Genomic DNA, 18,452 nt, shown 5'->3' on the forward strand with positions numbered 1-18,452 from the left:
GCAGGAGAGGCAGCAGCATCGCCACAGCTAGCGCCGAGAGGACGCAAGCAGCAGAACCAGCAGCAGCAGCAGCACGCTGCTGCGTCGGCGACACCAGCAGCGGTAGCAGCAACGGACTGGGTGGCGCTGCTGACGAAGGAAGTGAAAGCTCAGGAGCTGCTGTGTAGGGTCGCAGCTGCTGCTGCCGCCAGCGGGCCCGGGTGCGACGAGAAGCTGCTGGTGGTATTGCACCGTGTCTGTTACCAGATGCTTACAAGCTGTGAGGCCCCAATGCGCGTCGTACTGGGGAATGGTGTGGGCATCCGCTGCTGTCGCGAAACGAAACCGTTACAAGTCTTCGCTTCGCTTTTTGGAGAAGGAGGCCTGCGGCCCGACGCGCAGCTAATGGCCATGGTGCGCAGTGTCCATGCCGGCACGGCGGCCGCGGTATTACCGCTGCCACCATCGCCGTCGTTCAACAAACCCCCGCTACCGCCATCCCTATCATCGCCACCATCGTCCGGGCTGCGGCTAGAAGAGGCTCCTCCACTGCCATCGCTCGGGGTGGTGCGGGCGGTGCTGCGCACCTGCGACTTTAACAATAGCTGTTGCAACCTATCCGGGGCCGGTGAGGCTGACCTGGAGCTCCAGGAGTTTGAGCTCGCTGCACGGGCCGGGTTGCAAAGCGGTTGCAAGACCTGATAGGGGGGTATCGGAGGTGTCCATGGTCTATGGACACGTCTCTGTGGCACTTCGGCGATGCATTTTGCCGAAGGCGTGTTTGCAGCTTGTCAGGCGTTTCCTGCGGCGTGAAGAAATACACGGCTCGTGGGGATCTAGTTGCTTAGTCCGTGGGAAACCCAAGAGAAAGTCCTCGGTGTGGGTGCTCCTGTAGTACAGGGGGGTAGCGTACAGAGGGCCGTGCCTCACACACCGGACGCTCGAGGGGGGCTTGCGTGCGGGTTTGGTGTCTTGGCTGTGAGCAGTAATGCGATATACAGGAAGTTGCCGCGGCCTGTGGCCCTTTTACAAAAAGAAGGCCTCGCATTGTGGATGCGGGGAAGATGCCCGCAGTTGGCCAGATGCCAGGCCGGACGGAAAGCCGACTGCAAGCAAGCTGTGCCTGCCGCAAGTAGGGGAAGGTGTTGGGGACGATACGTGAAACACGGCCACCAGTGCCGCCCTACAGCAGGCTCGTACTGAGTGTTCGGCTTTCAGCTCGCAATAGGGTGGAACTCCTAACACTCTTAACAGGTTTAGGTGTTTCCAGCAGCCACGTATAAAATCTATGTTTGGTATTTTGTTTTTAATGGTAGCCCGCAACAATATAATAGTCTGCCGGTCAGACAGAGGTTTGTTTGCATATAGCATGTGCGGATGTAGTAGTAAGTAGCGGGGGCCGCGGTGTTGTTGGAGGGCTGACGGATGCACACAACTGCCAACCCCCCCGGCGCGATGACCTCGTCAGCATTTCCATTTTGCCAGCTGCGCACGGAGAGCGCCGCCATGGAACCTCAACTGCCCGCGTGCCCCTAGTAGATGGTCAAAGAGAGAACCAACACCGCATAGACATGTCCTCCTTCCTAGCACAACGGAAGCCCGGTAGGCAAAGACGTTGCACACAAAAAGAGGCAGGTGGCTGGCAGAGATTAAGGCGTGACTTCTGCTCCCGGAGTGTCCGGGTTCAAATCCGCATGCCGACCCCTCGGGTGTGTGAGGGGTGACGAAATGGGAGGTGGCCCCCCCATCTGGTGGACGGTGTTGGACGTGATAAAATCAACTTGCGAGCTGGCCAGGAGAACTGAGTTGAGGTGCTGTTGATCTGCTAGGTTTGGGTGGATGCTGGTGGTGAGTTGCCAAACCCAAAGAGTACACTCTGAAGTCGGGTGGGGCGAATGGATTAGGGTGCCCCTCTAGCAGGGGAGAGCAGGGAATTGCCTCGGAAAGGAGGCCACTGGTGAAGCTGTACCACATTGTAACAACAACAAAAAGAAACAGCCTCCAAATGCGCACATACCGTAGAGCCTCGCCATTATTGAAACGCACCTGCTCTTGGAAGCCAGGGGCAAAGCCTGTGGGCCACCCTAGCCACGCCAACCCCAAGCCACGCGCAATGCCCCGCCCCCACCCCGACAATTTGGACGTGGAAAGCGATCCATCCAGCTTACATCTTCTCCCCACAGCAGGATAGGCCACCAAGGTAGAACCCACATGCCACTCCTAACATTACTGCCACTCCCGTCGAAGCGGCAGTAGCAACAGCAAAAAGAACGCTCACGCCGTGTCACGTCGGCGCGACAGCAGTGATCGCCGTCCTCTGTCAGTCTGTCAGTCTGTCCATCATTACGCATTGAACCAGGATGACCTTCGCCCCTCACATTCTAGCTCAGCAACGGTTGTGTCAAGCTCAAAAATGTTTCGATGACATATACGACCCGTGCAAGAGAAAAAAAGGACATCCGATACAAAGAAAATGGCAAATCCTGTCCACGGTTCCACTAGGCATGTTACTACGTTGCCATTTCGTTTAGCCGGTTTGACATTCTGGAATTAGGATTGGGGCGCTCTGGGACGCCTGAGGTCCGAACTCTCTAATCGAAAGTCCAGATCCAGACCCAGATCCCGACCCAGATCCAAGGGCAACTGAAATCTTAAGATCCAAGGAGAACTAAGATGCAAGGACGACGGATATTCAAGGACAACTTGATGTGCATCGATGGGATTACCTGAGGTGGTGGGGCCACGCACTGATGCACTTCCCTACATCCCGCGGGGGCTCAGCACCCTATCACGCTCCCTTGGCGCCATGCAGCGCCCCATCCCCCGCCACATCGCGAATCGCCTGCTCCAGGTGCGCTTGAAAACCTCTGTCCCAGAAGTTGTGACCTCGACGTCCGCCTCGGCTCTCGTACTCATAACGAAACCACACATGTGGCTGTGGCTCCTTGCCATGTGGGTCAACGTAGCCGCTGCAGCCGCCACCGACCCACGGGTCCTCCAGCGGCAGCAGCACTGCGCTGCGCTCTTCGATGTTATACAATACGGGCAGGTACATCACTCGACCATTGGCAGTGTCCGACAGCAGCCAGTTCTCATGTCGGCCGGCCTTGCGGCAGGCGCCGCCGCCGGGGCAGTGAAGGGTGGCACCGCCGACAAAGGCCCAGCCGCCGGCGTCCATATCGACGTCGATGCAGCCAGCCGGCTGCGACAGCGGCGCGGCTGCTGCCGCCGCGGTCGCCTCGGCCGCGCTGCCAGTGTCGCTGCCGCCGCACGCCGCCAGCGCTGGGGAAGCTGTAGCTGTGTTGGCGGCTGCCGACAGGAGCGGTGATAAGCCCGGCGGCTTACGCTTCCTTCCTGTCAGTCGAACAGCTTCCTGGGAGAGCGCATAGTAGCGGTCCTGCGTGCACATCCATCAGTGAAAGAAGGGATGTTCGCTGATGCCGTCATGTACGGGACGTAGCAAGGCAATGGACGACCCTCATGCATGTTGTCAATGCCCGTATCGAAACCTCCAAAAGCCATTGTGAAATTCTTCATTGCACCTGATTGCATCTGTGGGCAGAGAGACTCCGGCAGGGACACTGGGCACCCAACTGCATTCCTGCCGCCCACATGCCGCCTACGACGTTCATTCCCATTCCCATTTGGTTCTCGTATTTCCATTTGCACATCTCCATGCCCACTCCCGCAAAACTGCACATCTCCAGTATACACATACTCGAGGGCTCCTCCGCTCTACGACGGACCTGAGGTGGGTTGCGGCTCCGGGCCTCCGTCACCGCAGCCTCGAGCCTGTGTGGGCGTGTTTGCACGGCGCCGCCAAGGTAAGGCAAGGACGGCAAGAGGATAGCCGCATCGTAACATCACAACGCGGCACCTCTCGGCACGTCGTTCCCGCTGTGGTGCCTAACATGATTTGAGTCCTGTTTCTGCCGTAAGTGCAATGCCCTAAGGCAAAACTCACTTGCAAAGCCGTGAGGAGTGATGCCGACGAACAAGGTGAACGGGCCAGAACTGGAGCAGAACGTTTTTGGTTTTCAGGGCTAGCTGTACGACAGCACGTCGCATACAACGCATACACAATACACCATACCGTTGATCCCTGAAGTACTCGTACTGCGACGTACGGGCGTACAATGCCATGGCCCGTGCCGTAATGGCGCACTGCGCCCCGTCAGTGAAGTGGCGCAGCAGCCGCTGCAGCGCAGGCGGCAGGTGGCAGGCCATCAAGACCGGCAAGTGCTGAGCAGCGGCAGTGGTGAAGTGGAATCTGCCTGCGGGGCCAGGGCGAGAAGGGGCCATGAGGCAGGCATAGAGTCCATTGGCGCACCCCGAGGATGTGCTGGTGCTAGTGCTCCTTACCCATCCAATGCCATGCCTAGCAGGAACGCAGTAGATGCTGCCAGAGGAAACAGGGCGAAAACAGGGTAACGGTGCACGGCAGCCAAATCCGGAGAAAAAAGAGTGAAAAGGCAGTGCGCATGCCCTCAGGCCCAATGGGAGGTATTGGACGGGACTGGACCAGACCAAAGTATCATAATGAGACTGAAACAGAAATTGCGCCGACAGAAGTTGCAAGCTCAAGAGGCCCCTCGTTATGGAGTCAGAACGGGTCGGCATTCCACAAGTAAAGTTGTGTTTGCTTTGCTTTCCGAAGCCCTAGTGTGCAGTTCGTAGAAGCCGTAGCGTGTGCACGGCACGTACCCTGAACCCCCTGGGAACGGAACATATCGAAATTCCCGTAGGTGGAGGCGGCCTGTATGAGCGCCACACCTCCCGGGGTGCCAAGCGCCACATTTCCTGGGGTGCCAAGCGCTACATCTTTCGGGGTGCCAAGCGCTACATCTTTCGGGGTGCCAAGCGCTACATCTTTCGGGGTGCCAAGCGCTACATCTTTCGGGGTGCCAAGCGCTACATCTTTCGGGGTGCCAAGCGCTACATCTTTCGGGGTGCCAAGCACGCACGACGCGACCCGTCCTGAAGCGTTCACCACAGGGTGGGGAGGGAGGAGGGCCACGTTCACCACAGGGTTCGGATTAAAGTAGGAAAGGAATCAAAGGTGGCTAAAGCACGGTGGATTACCGAGGCTGCGGCGCTGCTCCTGCCTCCTTCATGCGCATGCCATTACAGCACGCGGTATGGTCGTACATGTACATGTACACGTACATGCTGTACAGGTATCACGTGCCAGGTATCACCTGCAGTACACCTGGCTGCCGTACAGTACCTGCGGCACCCGCTGCAGTTGCTACGTGGCCCACTGGTGTCCGTACGCCTCGCAGTGGTGGGGCCGCGCCTGGGGTGTGGTAGCCGGCTCCGACCGGCGGCTGATGCTCCACCGCTGCTGTGTTCCCAGGCCCTGGGTTCACCACGCCCACGCAGTTGGGATTGCTGAGGGCTGGCCCGGCGGGGGCAGCGGCGGCACGAGTGGTAGGGCTGAAGGGGCTCGTCTTACTGGTGGCGGTGCGATTCGTAGGGCTGACGGGTTTCGCCGCTGCGGGCGTGTACATGTTGGTTGTGTTTGGGAGAGAGTGGGTAGGTATTACCGATTAGATGCACGGGGGAACAGTGGGGGGTTGTTTGCCTGTTGCCCAATCTGGTAGAGCTCGTGAAACGCGCTTATGAGCTTGTCAAAAGGGTCGTTATTTGTAAAGGGTTACACCGCACCGTTGCGGAGATCTGGAGTTACACCTGCAAATGTACTGCGCTGCCGTACACATGAGCCTGTATCTGACGTAGTACGACGCTAGTGGCCCTTTTCCCCTTTTTGGGTTCGCGACGATGAAACCCCTAATAGTGCTTCACTCCGTCCCTGCACCCGATTTGGAATAAGCCTACCATCCAGCCCCTCCCTGCAGCCGTTTTTATCTAAATATGCATGCGGAGTTGCTTTGCATGGGAAGCGCATAGCTGTAGGTGGGCTTTAAGCAGTAGGTGTGCGGCTATGCGGCTAAGCGGCTATGAGACTATGCGACTGTGGCTGGCTGCTCGGGCCCGCTTTGGATTGGTGAGTTGTACTGTCTGTCCGTTTGTCTGTTTGTCCGCCCGACCCCCTGACTAGTGGCTTGGAGAAGGTGGCAGTACCTAGGAATTGGGGGGACCCCGACATGGGAATGCAGCTCTGTGCTGCCACTGTGCTGAATACGTCGTGTCGCGTGTATCACGTCAAGCGTGGGTCTCTGACGTGGCCGAAATGTAATGCAATGTAGTTGAAACTCGTGAGTCTGCCGTTGGGGCCCGTAGGTAACCAGTAAAGAGCAGAGATCTCCCCCGTTTTTGTTAAGTTTTGGGCCTGAGATATCGAGGGTTTAGGGGAATGAGAGGGAGCGAGACCAAGTCTTTTGTGTGCCAATCGCGCATATTGCGCACGCACCTGTGTACGACGTCCATGCGCAGGCCTCGTTCGAGTCCCTGTGCTTTTGCAGGGCTGGCGCAAATTTTTGCTGGGAGGCGCTTCGGCGTCATCCGTGCGCAGTACCAACGGATGCTCTGTTGTTCCGGACGGCAGCGGAAATAGGTCTCGAAGGGCGCTGACGGTTAGCAAAGCGCCTGGATCAGATTTATCAATGCGCAGGGAGGTGTCATTCAGAGTCCATGCGTCGCAGTCATCCGGCGACTCGATAGTTATGCGGAAAACACGGGCAAGGTGCGCGAAGCTAAGCCGACCGTTGCCGTCTAGGTCGAATCTCCGGCAAAGGCCGTTATAGCTCAAGACAATAAGTCTAATGGTATCATGACTTGGTACCGGTGCAGTCATTTATCCTGTGTCTGCCCAAGTGGACCCTTGCTCGTTACAAGGACCCTTTTGCAACGCTAAAATGCAGAGCAGATGAACAGAGCAGGTAAAGCTTTAAGTACCTAGTGGATGGTATCGATTTGATATGAACGCCGAGGACGGCGTGGTGCTTTCCTGCTTCGCTTTGGTCTTGCGCTCTAGCTCGGGTCTAGCCACTTTGACCGTACGGAAACGTCTGAATATCAACCGATGCCAAGACATTTAGTTAGGAGCTAGGATGGACTTAGCTTTTGCAGAAGCTACGACTTCCGATTAGCATAGTGAAAGTAGTTAGGAGCTATTAGCTTTGACGACTTCCGACTAGCATAGTGAAAGTTGGGGCTTTTATGGCGCTGACAGCTGACAGCGAGTCCACAGCCGTGATGGTGCGTACCATGATATCCAAATACTTCTTAAGCGACGTAATATTTTTGGCCAATAAATTTTGCTCAATATCAGTATCGTTGAAATCCATTGGGGCGCTGGGCCTTAACACCTACCTGTCCGTCAACCGATAACGAGAAATATTGGTACACAGTCGGTAAAAGCTAATAAAGCTGTCTAATGATTCTCCTAATTGATAATTATGTAATGAGTCTGGGTAAGCGGGGAAGGTCAAGTCCTCGTAACCTGTGTAAAATCCGTACAATGTCAGAGTAAACCCCCACATGCTGAATGTAAGGACGGAAAGGATTTGCCAACGCGATACATACGACACATGATTTCTCTGGAAGCGTCCCCTTGGCTTAAAAGGTCCCGAAATTTATTAACTGGAACAACGCAAGCTTGGAAGGGAGGCAATCTTTCCATCTCTTATAGGGCTCGACAATTTGCTCTTATATTATCCTTATATGTACAAGTAAGCATGGCCGCTGCAGCGCTTAACAGTCTCCGACCAGTCACAAAGGTAGGAATGGGAAAGCCCCGGGCCTGAATTTCATGCCACTAACCTAATACGCATACGTGAATAGGTCGTCCAAGGTCAGAAAATGAAGGAAGGTGCAGGTGTAACAATTTGCCGCACGGTAAGTTTCCACCGTACCGTAGCTCGATGCTATGCAAGTAAACTCCGCACAAATAACTTTGTTAGCCCTCCCTTAGCGCATCATTACCTAGTCCTGACAAGGTCGTCAAAAAGGAGACCCCAGCCTACCTTGCCGTCCCACAACAGTTACACAGCGCCTGGCCTTCCCGTCACAATTCGGCGCCCCTTATCCCCACCGCGTGCTAAGATGTCACCGCCAAGCAAAACCGGTATCCTGTCTTCACCTTTCCGAATCGCGCCCACTCTCTCTTTCGCCCCAATACTCCATCAGTTACTTTCATTTACGACTTTCGCTTCTGTTGTCCCCGCATGCAGGTGGGCACTTCTGGGCTCCGAAACCTCGACCCGTACCTCATGTTGTAAGTCGGAGCCTGGGGCTTCTGTGTCGTCACATGGACAGGAAATTCCAGCACGCGCTCATGGATGCCCCATGCCTACGCCTAAGCCTGCGCGAATGCCGATGCGTATGTGTATAACCGCCAGCGTGCGAACAAACGGTCGAATGCCTGTGCGTGTAAAAAATACCTGCAAGCATGAGCTAGCTTGTTTGTGGGGCCGGGGCTCTAATTTGTAGGTACGCTTGCTAACCTTGAGCTCGGTCCCTAAAGCTACAATTTAGGGTTCAGTGTTGTGCGGAAGTGTGTGATGGGACGACATGTAACGGGAAGCTATATGACCTTAAACTACGCACACAAATGCCTTGTATACCGCAGCTCTAGGGTGCGGCTACTCCTTCACGACTAGGGCATTCCTAGAGCTTAAGCTTAAGCGATAGTAATATCCTGCAAAATGTGACAAACAAACGGCAGTCCGCGCTCATGAAGGGCATTGCATGTGTCGGGGTCTGCAGTCCGCCGCATCTTCGTCCTCGTCACTTGCGGCGCCTGCTACGTGTGTACGTGTTCCTTTCTCAGATGTGCCATAAGTTACTAAACTAAGGAATTGCGCGCCGCCTCAGCTCCTGTACTAACAAGCACTAACCGTCTAAACCCGGATTTTGATCTCCCCAAACCTTCCCATACCTTGAGGCGGGCTGCTCCTGTGCCTGACTTTGCGACAACTACCGCTCCATCTGCGTGCTGCGATTCTGATACTGTGGCTTGCTGCATATGCGTGTGTGTGTATATGCATCTTGCAGAGACGAGCTCAAGCTGCCCGCCAAGGCGGCCTTCGCTGGCTTTCCCGACCACCCCCACAGAGGCTTTGAGACGTGCTCCATCATGCTGGAAGGGCAGATGGAGCATCGCGACTCTCACGGCAACCATGTGAGTGCTGCTGGACTGCTGGAATGACTACGGAGGGGCGGTAACGTAGAGGAATGGGCGAATGGCGGCGTTGGGTTGTGCGGCACAGGGCACCGAATGGGTGTGTGGGAGGAGGGAAGCATAGGGGCTTGGGAGCTGGGGGGGCTTCACACGCGTCGGGTTGTGCTGGGCGGCGACACGTGGAAGGGATGGGAAGGGAATGGGAGGTAGATTGACAGGGGGTTTGGCAGTCCGAGGGGAAAATCGTGAGGGCGTCTGCACGCATCAGCCAGGAAACAACACCGCAGGGGTTATTGCGCATATCTGCATTTCCTAATACGTTAACCTGCATGGTGGCAAATAGTACCCTTGTCCGTCCCTCTCCCCCTCCCTGGATGCCCTCCCTTCCCCTGCCTGCCCACGACCCTCGCACGCGCCCAAAGGGTGTCATCGGTCCCGGGGGCGTGCAGTGGATGACGGCGGGTCGGGGCATCATCCACAGCGAGATGCCCAAGAGCACGGATGGCATGTTGTGGGGCTTTCAGTTATGGATCAACCTGCCCAAAAAGGACAAGATGTGCAAACCTAGGTATGCGTGTGTGCATGAGGTTTTGCGAATTGAGAAGTGCGTGCTAACGATGGCTAACCTAGGTGGGTAGGTGTAGGGGGGAAGGAACTAGGTGGTTATGGAAAAGCGGTAACGAGGCAAGGAAAACTGAGGGCATTGGGAGAGCGCACAGGAGGACGGGGAAGAGGATAGTTTAGTCAAGGATAGGAGGCATGGGATGGATTGCGATGGCGTGGATGAGGGGCGTCTGGCCGCCTGGTACACCGTTTGCCTGCATGCTTGGCAAAACGAAGCAGGAAACTAAAGACCTTTGAAACGAACTTCTGGGGTCGTGGAGGTGAAAGTAGCTGTTTCCATCAGGCATGGCTCTAGTCATGATCACACCCATCCTTCTAGAATCCGCATCTCATATGCGATTGGGGTATCTTTCGCCACAATACTTGGTACGTATATATATACGACAGGCCAATCAACATCTATCTAGCTCGGTAAATTTGAGAAGCACAATGTTTACCAGGTAATATTATGCGCTCGATGACGGGATCGAATCGTCGACATTATGGTTAACAGCCGTACGCTCTACCGACTGAGCTAACCGAGCAACAATTTCTCGATGAAACAAGAGGTAATCGCAGATAGACCTAGTTGGAGGTCTGGGGGACTAGGCACGTTGCGCTCAGGCGCGCTTCACCCAGGCGAGCGGGAGAGTACGTCAACGTCCTCACCCGCCGCCACAATGATGGCTATAGACCGTCCATGCCCCCCCCGGCTTTTACGATCGGCTCCCCGCATTTGTGCGGAACTTGTAAGTTGTAACCCATCTAACGCCCACAGCCCGGGGTCCTCCAGCCTCGCCATACGTGCACCACGTTCTGGTCATTCAGCTCCTTCAAGAACCCCACAAAGCCACACTCCACAGAGATATATTATTAGTTATTAATAGTGTAAATATGTGTATATAATTCCTTATCCCCACATTACCACACACCGCACATTCCTCCGAGTCTTTTGGCCGTTTCTTCCCCCCTTCACATACACCCCAAGGTACCAGGATTATCAGCGTAGTGACATTCCCGTGGTGGAGTCGTCCCCTGGGGCCAGTGTACGGGTGATGGCGGGCAGCCACGGTGGGGCCATAGGGCCCATCAAGATGCGTAATCCGGGGTTGCTGATGGACGTACGACTGGCGCCGGGCGCCAGCTTCACGCAGGAGGTGCCGCTGGTGAGTTTGAGGTGTTAGGGGGGGGGGAATGGAAGGGAAGGCTGAAAGGATCCATTAGCACACCTAACCAACGTCGAAACCTACGCTTTGGAGTCGATTTCGTGGGCAAGAGGAGGCGGAGGGGGCGCAGGAAGAGGGAGAGGCAGAGAGTGAGGGTGCGGGTGCGGGAGAGGACGGGGGAAAAAGGGAAGGGACGAGGGTATTTGATGAAGCGTACCCAGAGGAGCAGCCCACTCGTGCACTCGCTCATATTTCTCTTGCTCACTTTGACTCTTTTCGTGTTTACTCCCTCATTCGACTGTTGGCCGAAAGCATGGTGCACATTGGTGACTGGTACCAAAAATCCGTAAAGTCATAGACACAGAAACACTGCTGGTTTAGAGCTTGGTAATGAACACGATAACTCGATACCATATGAAAGGAACTGGCTCCAGTTGGCGACTGGAGGAAGCATTAGTTCCTAACTTGCCCGATCTGCAGAGCCCGACATCAGACGCTGGCTGAGAGACAAGGAAGAGAAGAATAGGCTTACATATAATGGTGCATGGATGCCTTAAATAGTCTGACAAAGCCATGCACGACACAGAGTCATACTGATCAAAGCCAAACACGACGAACGAACACAAATCCCTTACACGATTTTTATTTGACATCGTGGCGCTGTCGGGTGCAGGGATGGAACGGTTTCGCCTATGTATACGACGGCGAGGGCAGGATCTGCGGCACCCGGGCACAACCTGAGCATGTGAGTGCGTGGGTGGACGGTAATGGAGGAGTTGGCGGGATTGCCGGGGTCAGCGGGCAGCTGGTGCGGGTCAGCCGGTGCGGGTAGATAAAGTGGATGCTGTGGGAATGGGAGTTGGCGTACTCGGGGTCCGGCCGCCATTTCTACTGCGTCCTCAGACTGCTGTCAATGTTTCTCTGCTCTGCCTGCTCTACTGCTACTGCCATTGGCGCGGGTATGCGTGTGGCCGTGGCGATGGTCATCTTCACGCCAACGATTGCGGCCATGGGCGCCGCCGCCGCTGCCGCCGCTGCCCTTGCAGCAGCTTAGTGCCGTCCTGTACATACCCCACGTCGGTGTTGAAGCATACCATACCCTGTAAAAAAACTCGTGACAGCCCAGCCACCTTAACTGCTGCTACTGCTGCCGCTGTAGGCGCTGGTCCTGGGCCCGGGTGACCACGTGGCGGCCACTGCCAATTTAGGCAACAACAGCTCGGAGGGCTCCAGGGGTGCGGGCCTCAAGTTTTTGCTCATCGCGGGAAAGCCCATCGGCGAGCCCATTGTGCAACACGGTCCCTTCGTTATGAACACGGAAGAGGAGATTTATCAGGCGAGCTAGCTTGTCAGGGGGCCCCGGGGTATATGGGCGAGACATGGGCGGGCCATTGGAAAGTGGGATGATGGCTGTACTATTGTACGGTTAGAGCAAGCTAGACTGTACAGTGTCGTACGTGCCATCGTATCTAGAGGTCTCTGCCTGTGTATTCCTGCTCCTACCCGTGGCCCCTGTGCACTGCCCGTGCTCGTGTACGACAGAGAATGTCATTCCGGAAATATTCGTACTACTGTTTCAGCACATCTTGGTCATTACCATTATGACTTTCCGTGAATTTCGTAGTGCTTTTCCTTGTGATATGAAATCTGGACGTTTTCTTGGCGTCCTAGGGCACGTAAGCAAGGGCGGTAATTCACGATTTCGCCTTTTCCCGCTTCGTCAGGCTATTAAAGCTTACCAAAGCGGCCGCCTAGTGCCCCGCACTCGCATCCAGATGATCACCGGCAAAACGCCCAAACCCCAGTCAGCGCGCGCCCTTCTAGAGATGTCGCCGCCGTCACCCGTGGTGCCGCCGGCGGTAACTAACGCCATGAAGCCGTCCTTTGACACCTCCAGCCCCGCCTCCTCCGCTTCCTCATCAGGCGTTCCGGGACTATCAGACGGGTCGTCTACAAGACCCCACAGACAACCCCTGGAAGGACGATGGGGAGCTCTGAGCGGTGGAGATTTTGCCAATGGCGACGAGGACATTAACAACGGCGGCGGTTGTGGCGGCGGTGATGGCGGCGGCGATAGGGGTGACCCGCGCGCAGCGGCGCCAGGAGCGGAGGCGGAGGCGGCTGCAAACGGCACAACAGAATCAGCACCGACGGCAACTCTTGCGGCTGCAGCAGCAGCAAGATCAACGATGATCGCTGCCGCAGGAGGTGGGGGAGGCAAATGAGGTGTTAAAGGAGGGAGGATGGAAGGGCGCGGTGTTAGGGGAAGGCGAGAGAAGAGAAGAGGTGTTAAACTAACGACACAGCCGCTGTTGTATCCGAAGCTCATCTGCTGCTGGGCTGAGTGCGTGTGCGGATGGTGGACGGCTGAGGAGGGAATTGTTGTCGTGTTGTGGGGGATGGGCCCTGTGGCATGGGACTGACGAAGGTGTCGGTGTAGTAGCTGTCGTCGTGATCCCTGGTGCTGTAAGGAATCATGAAGACAGCTACCAAAAGCAGGTATTGCACATAGACAGCACAAACAGCTTATTGAAGCTGCTAGCCACAGGAGCAGCAGCCTCAAGCGGGGGGGTTGCCTAGCTTCGGCTGAAGCTGTTATCGGTTGCTATCGTCGCATAATATGTATATATATCCAACAGCACGTCCCATATGTTAAGTTGTATGTATATATACTTGCCGACCATGAAAGGTGCTGTGTCTCGCCGAACAAATCCTAACGTCCACGGGCCTGCTGTAAGTACCTTGAGCTTATCTGCTCCTCTTCTACCCCTTACACGTGGCACCTGATGGCGGGGATTGTCAGCTTCCGGAAGGGAGTCGAATAAATGTATGGGTGGGTGCAAAGCTATAGGGTCTCCGTTCCCCTGTGCTGCACGTGGGAGAGGGGGGTCGCGCGTGTGATACCTGGGAATAATAATAATTGGCGACACTCGCTTGAGAAATTATACCTGTGAAAGGACTGACACAGCAGGAACAGCACAGTGCGAGGGAACAACCAGCCTACGCACGCAGCATGCGCGGCAAGCAAAATGTTAAGAGCTTACTTGCAAATATATATGCTGGCCTTGGTGTCCTCACATGAGGCAAGGATGTGGTAAGCCGTCGGTATAAGTCCAGTGGAAGCTGATAGAGGAACTCTATCTATTGTTGCCGCATACCAAGAAGAAGGTAATGAAGAAGGAGAAGAAGAAGCCTTGATTGACGCTGGCTGATAGAAGACGATTGTGATTGAGAGATGGCGAGAAAGGTGTAAAGCAATAAAAATTGGCTCCATTGAACGCGGCGATAGAGCCACTGTAGTACCGAGGGCTCCTAGCTAGTTTCTGATGAGCCGAAAGGAAGCCGGCTCGCCTCGTTGGACTAATGTCGTACTCAGCTAAGTTATCCACCCTGCTGGGACCTGTCGGCGGACTGTGCCCTGTTTCCGCGCAAGGAATCATCAGATTTTAACTTTACAACGAAGAGAAAATTGCACGCTTTCAAAATCGTCCGTCGCCTAGAGTCTGGGCTCCGGTCGAATACGAATATTTTTTTGGGTCACGCGTGCGGCCCACTTCGTCTTCGCTTGGTTCCTGCCATCGCATGCATGAATGCATGTTGCCAGGTTGCATCCTGCCTTACACCAGGAATACATCCTACCCGGGCCACGGGAGTGATCCTCGGACGCCCCCCGGATGCATCCTGAACCCCCCCGCACACACACGTGTTCCCAACCTTATCCCTCTGAGCCTGATCGTCCGTCGCATCCTGGTCCTTCTGCGTTGCTCAGACTTGCTTACATGCGCACACGTTCGTTCCTGTCTAGTCAACAACGTACATCATGAGTATCCGATACCATATATAGTATATATGGTGACTATATACTAGACATATATGATATACTATATATATAGTACCTAAATGTAATCCGATACCATATATCCACATCGTGTGTGGGCGTGGGTGGCTGTTACAGTGGGCTCCAGACTCACGAAGAGTAGAGCCAGCGGGCCAGCTGGCCGTGCGTTATTATTGCACCTGAGACGATCAGGACAAACAAGACACCCACCCAGATGAGACAACGCAAGTCATATAGACAGGGAGGACTCAGAACCCACAAGCAACCCTAAATGAGGCCTGAGCCCCAAAAGTCCTCCAATTAAAAAAAAATCCAAAATAAAGAAGCAAGAATAGGTGATAGATAATCGTCCATCGGTGGCCGCTCCCGTTAACATAACAACTTGTCCGACACAATTCGCAAGAAGGGGTGATGTGCCCCAACAGAATCCCACCCTTTCCGTGGAACTCCCAGAGCTGCGAAACCCTGAAGGCGGCCCCAAAAGTCAACAATAACTCGATAAATGTCTTCTCCTGTAAGGCAAGGGCCAGGTAACAGTGCCGGGTCAGTGTTCATGGCTGCAGCCATACATCGGCTCCCATGCTCCATAGCTGACACTGCAACACCACAACATTCCAAACACATTGTTGCACTGTTTGTAGGGCTTGGACAAGCCAAAGTTGTTCGCGTGACACTGGTATCCTATTGAGAGAGTGAGTTGGTCCGCTACTGCCTGTGCCACCGGACAGGCCCAGAAGTGATGACAGCGAGGGGATACACCTCCCACTGAACCTACTGAATAACCTCCACAACCACACACTGCTGGCCGCGATGGGAACTTCCTAACATGGGCACCCCATCAACCGTAAGACGCCACCAACCCTTTTTTGTTCATTTTCCCATCGTGAGTGAGACCATAAACGATGGAAGGTCCGTTTCACCCAGTACCTCAGAAGAGCCCGTCGCCTCTTTAATAAACAGCGTATCGGCTACTCGACGAGCCACAGAAAGTGGCGAAAGTTGCATATCGTGATACATGCATCCGAGCAACATTAAATGACCGACCGACGTATTAAAAGATCAATCGACTGTTCAATCGTTACATTTTGTTTAGGCGCCGGGCGAAATGGAGAGAGTAATCCTTCCATAATCGCTGCGAAAAAAGATGGGGAAGGGGCAATGGGGGTTAGGAGAGAGGGTTTCGGCAATGGGGGTTGCGGGGGCTCCGTGTGGTGATGTACGCGTCGGTGGTAGCAAAAGGGCATTGGGTACTCAGCATTAGTAGCCAGGGGTTTCGTTTCTCTGCCATTGTGGGGTATCCCTCTGTTAATGCCACTATGGTTGCAGCGGGTTCGGATGGGGCATGTTCTTGTTCAAAAAGGGCGTGCGGCAGCGCAGTGGCGTCAAAAGCGACGGAGGGAAGCTTACTTCCTCTTCGGGCGACATCGGCTTGACAGGGTCCTGAGCTTGAGGTGGTTGATCTGTTGGACGTTCCTCCGACGACTTCCTGCTTGATAGGAAAGCTTGTGCAGTGCGGGGGTCCTCCTCAGCCGCGGCGGTTATCTGGGAAGGAATAGTCAACGGTCGGCTGTAGTCACGTGACGGCGAGGGGAGAACCTGCTAGCCCTTGTGGCTATAAAACCAAATCTCTGAGCTTACCCTGGCCAGGATTTGGCGGCCCATCGTGTCCCGTCTTGGCTGCTCACCCATCGTCTCAGCAGAAAGGCGTGAGGCAAGCTTACGGGAGAGTTATCAGAGTTTTAAAAATCTTATTCCATGAATTGGGTCCAAGCTTTCTCCTTTATGACGCCTGTAATTTATTACGGGCTCCGGTCCGAAAGCATCCTTCGGTTTAAAGCAATAACCGATCACAGTCGCAGGTTCCGCAAGGAGCTAAGGCAACATTCTTATGCATTTTGGTGTGCAGGCGGTGCCCTGAAAAGGTTTGCTTACAGCATGCGTACGGCCTTAGACCAAAATTCTTGAAGACGACCTAGCGTAGGGAGTTACCCATTATTCATGTAAGCTAAGCAAATCTGCTTTTTAATATGTGTCGTCCTTAAGCGTGATTCATATTAGTTAAGCATATTAGTGCAAGAACACGCCCGCCAGGGCCCGGGCACGCCGTGGCGTCATTTGAGCTTGGATGGGTTGCGGTGCAAGCGTACACGTGCAAGGTACTTTGCCTTTGCCTTCAGGTGAGGGCTGGGCCGCGCCCAGCACCTCTGCATTACGGGATGTACTAGACATGTGCCCTTCATCTGGCCATATCGCAGGATCTGAACAAGGAGCAGTTCAGGAAACAACAAAAAACAGCAGCTCGGCGCCACTAGCGGAGGACATACAGGCGACTCGTGACCCGGAGGCTAAGGTCGAAAGCTCGGCGGGAGCCGCCCAGCCCGCGGCCGCGGCGCCGGGCAAACCCCCCGGGGCCGAATCTCCCGACGGCCCCCCGCTTCCCACCAAAGAAGCCTCGGAGTCGCGCACCGCCACTGCAGAACTCGAATCTACTCCAAGCTGCCGCCAAGGAGCGCTCCCTCCCTCCCCCGCTCCCCTCGACCGCACTGATTCGGACGTTGCTGGTCCCAGCGCGACATGGTCCGCTGCGCCTCAACCCCCCGGAGGATCGGAATCGCCGCAACAACTTCGGGATACAACTATAACTACAACCACAGCGACCGCAACCACACCAAGCAGCAGCAACAACAACGGCGCCAGCCCTGCTGTGGTGACGCGGCTTGTCCTGAGCTCCGGCACAGCATCCTCTGAGTTATCAGGGCGACCCAGGCCCCTATGCAGCAGCAGCAGCAGCAACAACCCCCTGAACTCCTCAGGCGTTTTGGATCCTGCCGTAACGCCGAGCTCCGAAACCGCCACTGTTACGTTGCTCCCGGACGCGGCGCCGGGGGCCCTGGGTTTCGTGCCGCGTGCTCGCTACACAGACGAGTCCGACCTGTCCATAAACACGCACTCCTACGATCTGGATGGCGGGGGGTCCGGCAGCGATGACGACGAGCTGGCGGCGCTGTAAGTGTACTTGTCAGTGCGGGCGCGATGCCGTGGGTCCACACTGACAATTAGGTGCTGGCTAACTGGCTAACTGGCTAATTGTGTTGACGGAATGCTTTGGCTGGGAATTGGTGTTTTAGGCGACAGTAGAAAGGGCGATAGCTATGCAAAAGAGGAAGGAATCTGGGGCGAACGTGAAATCGTCGCTCTGTCGTCCCTTGTGGTGGGGTGGTTTAAGGTTGGCAGTCTGCACGACACGCAGCAGAAAAAAGGGAGCTGAACTGGGGGTGGCTGATCTGCTGATTGATCTGGCGACACCTGGGATGAGGTGGTGTCATTTCAGTTTACAGCAGGTCAGGGGCGTGAGGGGGATAGTCTGGGCCTGTGGTGAAATTTGGGATTGGTTCCATGCGATGTGCGCCCTGCGGAGAGGTCTGTGTGCGTTTGGAAGGGTGATGGTCCTGCTGACCGGGCCAATCACTTACAATCAACAGGGCCAATCACCCTACAACCCCGTCACTTACAGGTTCACGATGCAGTCATGGAAGCGGTACTACAACTACAATAAGCGGAAGCACCATGACTTGTTGGTGAGTGGATGAGCGGATGCGTGAGGAAACTTGTCAGTGGGAGGTGGAGGAGGGTGGTGGGCTGGGAAGGAGGTGGGTGGGAGCGCGATTGAGCCAGGAAGGGGGTGTGTGTGCGCGCACTCGCACACGCACTCGCACAAGCACACGCACACGGGGAGGGAAATTGGGAGAAGGGCGCGACGGGGTGGCAATGGCGGTGGGGG

The 18,452-nt window shown here is 55.3% G+C and overlaps 5 protein-coding genes across 5 annotated transcripts in view; 2 read left to right on the plus strand and 3 right to left on the minus strand.

Annotated features, from left to right (window-relative positions):
* VOLCADRAFT_93535 (uncharacterized protein) overlaps positions 1 to 681 on the plus strand; it is a gene marked incomplete at both ends in the record, with an annotated part of 5,770 nt that extends 5,089 nt beyond the window's left edge. The window contains one exon of the mRNA XM_002952749.1: positions 247 to 681. Coding sequence (XP_002952795.1) covers positions 247 to 681 — 435 coding nt within the window. The remainder of the gene's footprint in view (positions 1 to 246) is intronic.
* A 2,086-nt stretch (positions 682 to 2,767) lies between these two features.
* On the minus strand, positions 2,768 to 5,489 carry VOLCADRAFT_93536 (uncharacterized protein; the record flags this gene model as incomplete). The annotated part of the gene is made up of 5 exons (XM_002952818.1): positions 2,768 to 3,376; positions 3,726 to 3,771; positions 3,944 to 4,253; positions 4,684 to 4,956; positions 5,207 to 5,489. 5 exons carry the CDS (start codon positions 5,487 to 5,489, stop codon positions 2,768 to 2,770), a joined length of 1,521 nt encoding a protein of 506 aa, XP_002952864.1.
* Positions 5,490 to 6,139: 650 nt separating this feature from the next.
* VOLCADRAFT_93537 (uncharacterized protein) lies at positions 6,140 to 6,736 on the minus strand (the record flags this gene model as incomplete). Its single annotated transcript, XM_002952819.1, has 2 exons — positions 6,140 to 6,271; positions 6,353 to 6,736. The coding sequence occupies 2 exons, from the start codon at positions 6,734 to 6,736 to the stop codon at positions 6,140 to 6,142; spliced, it is 516 nt and encodes a 171-aa protein (XP_002952865.1).
* An 815-nt stretch (positions 6,737 to 7,551) lies between these two features.
* Positions 7,552 to 12,178, plus strand: VOLCADRAFT_81996 (uncharacterized protein; the record flags this gene model as incomplete). Its single annotated transcript, XM_002952750.1, has 8 exons — positions 7,552 to 7,661; positions 7,726 to 7,779; positions 8,115 to 8,158; positions 8,938 to 9,064; positions 9,487 to 9,632; positions 10,656 to 10,833; positions 11,507 to 11,647; positions 12,083 to 12,178. Exons 1-8 carry the CDS (start codon positions 7,620 to 7,622, stop codon positions 12,176 to 12,178), a joined length of 828 nt encoding a protein of 275 aa, XP_002952796.1. The 5' UTR covers positions 7,552 to 7,619.
* Positions 12,179 to 12,568: 390 nt separating this feature from the next.
* On the minus strand, positions 12,569 to 16,536 carry VOLCADRAFT_105690 (uncharacterized protein; the record flags this gene model as incomplete). The annotated part of the gene is made up of 8 exons (XM_002952820.1): positions 16,310 to 16,536; positions 16,079 to 16,213; positions 15,105 to 15,183; positions 14,805 to 14,850; positions 13,738 to 13,781; positions 13,608 to 13,702; positions 12,986 to 13,029; positions 12,569 to 12,806 (listed from the first exon to the last, which is right to left on the minus strand). Exons 1-8 carry the CDS (start codon positions 16,358 to 16,360, stop codon positions 12,569 to 12,571), a joined length of 732 nt encoding a protein of 243 aa, XP_002952866.1. The 5' UTR covers positions 16,361 to 16,536.
* Positions 16,537 to 18,452: the final 1,916 nt, after the last annotated feature.

This window comes from Volvox carteri (genome assembly GCF_000143455.1).
Source record: "Volvox carteri f. nagariensis unplaced genomic scaffold VOLCAscaffold_32, whole genome shotgun sequence".
Taxonomy (NCBI): Eukaryota; Viridiplantae; Chlorophyta; class Chlorophyceae; order Chlamydomonadales; family Volvocaceae; genus Volvox; species Volvox carteri.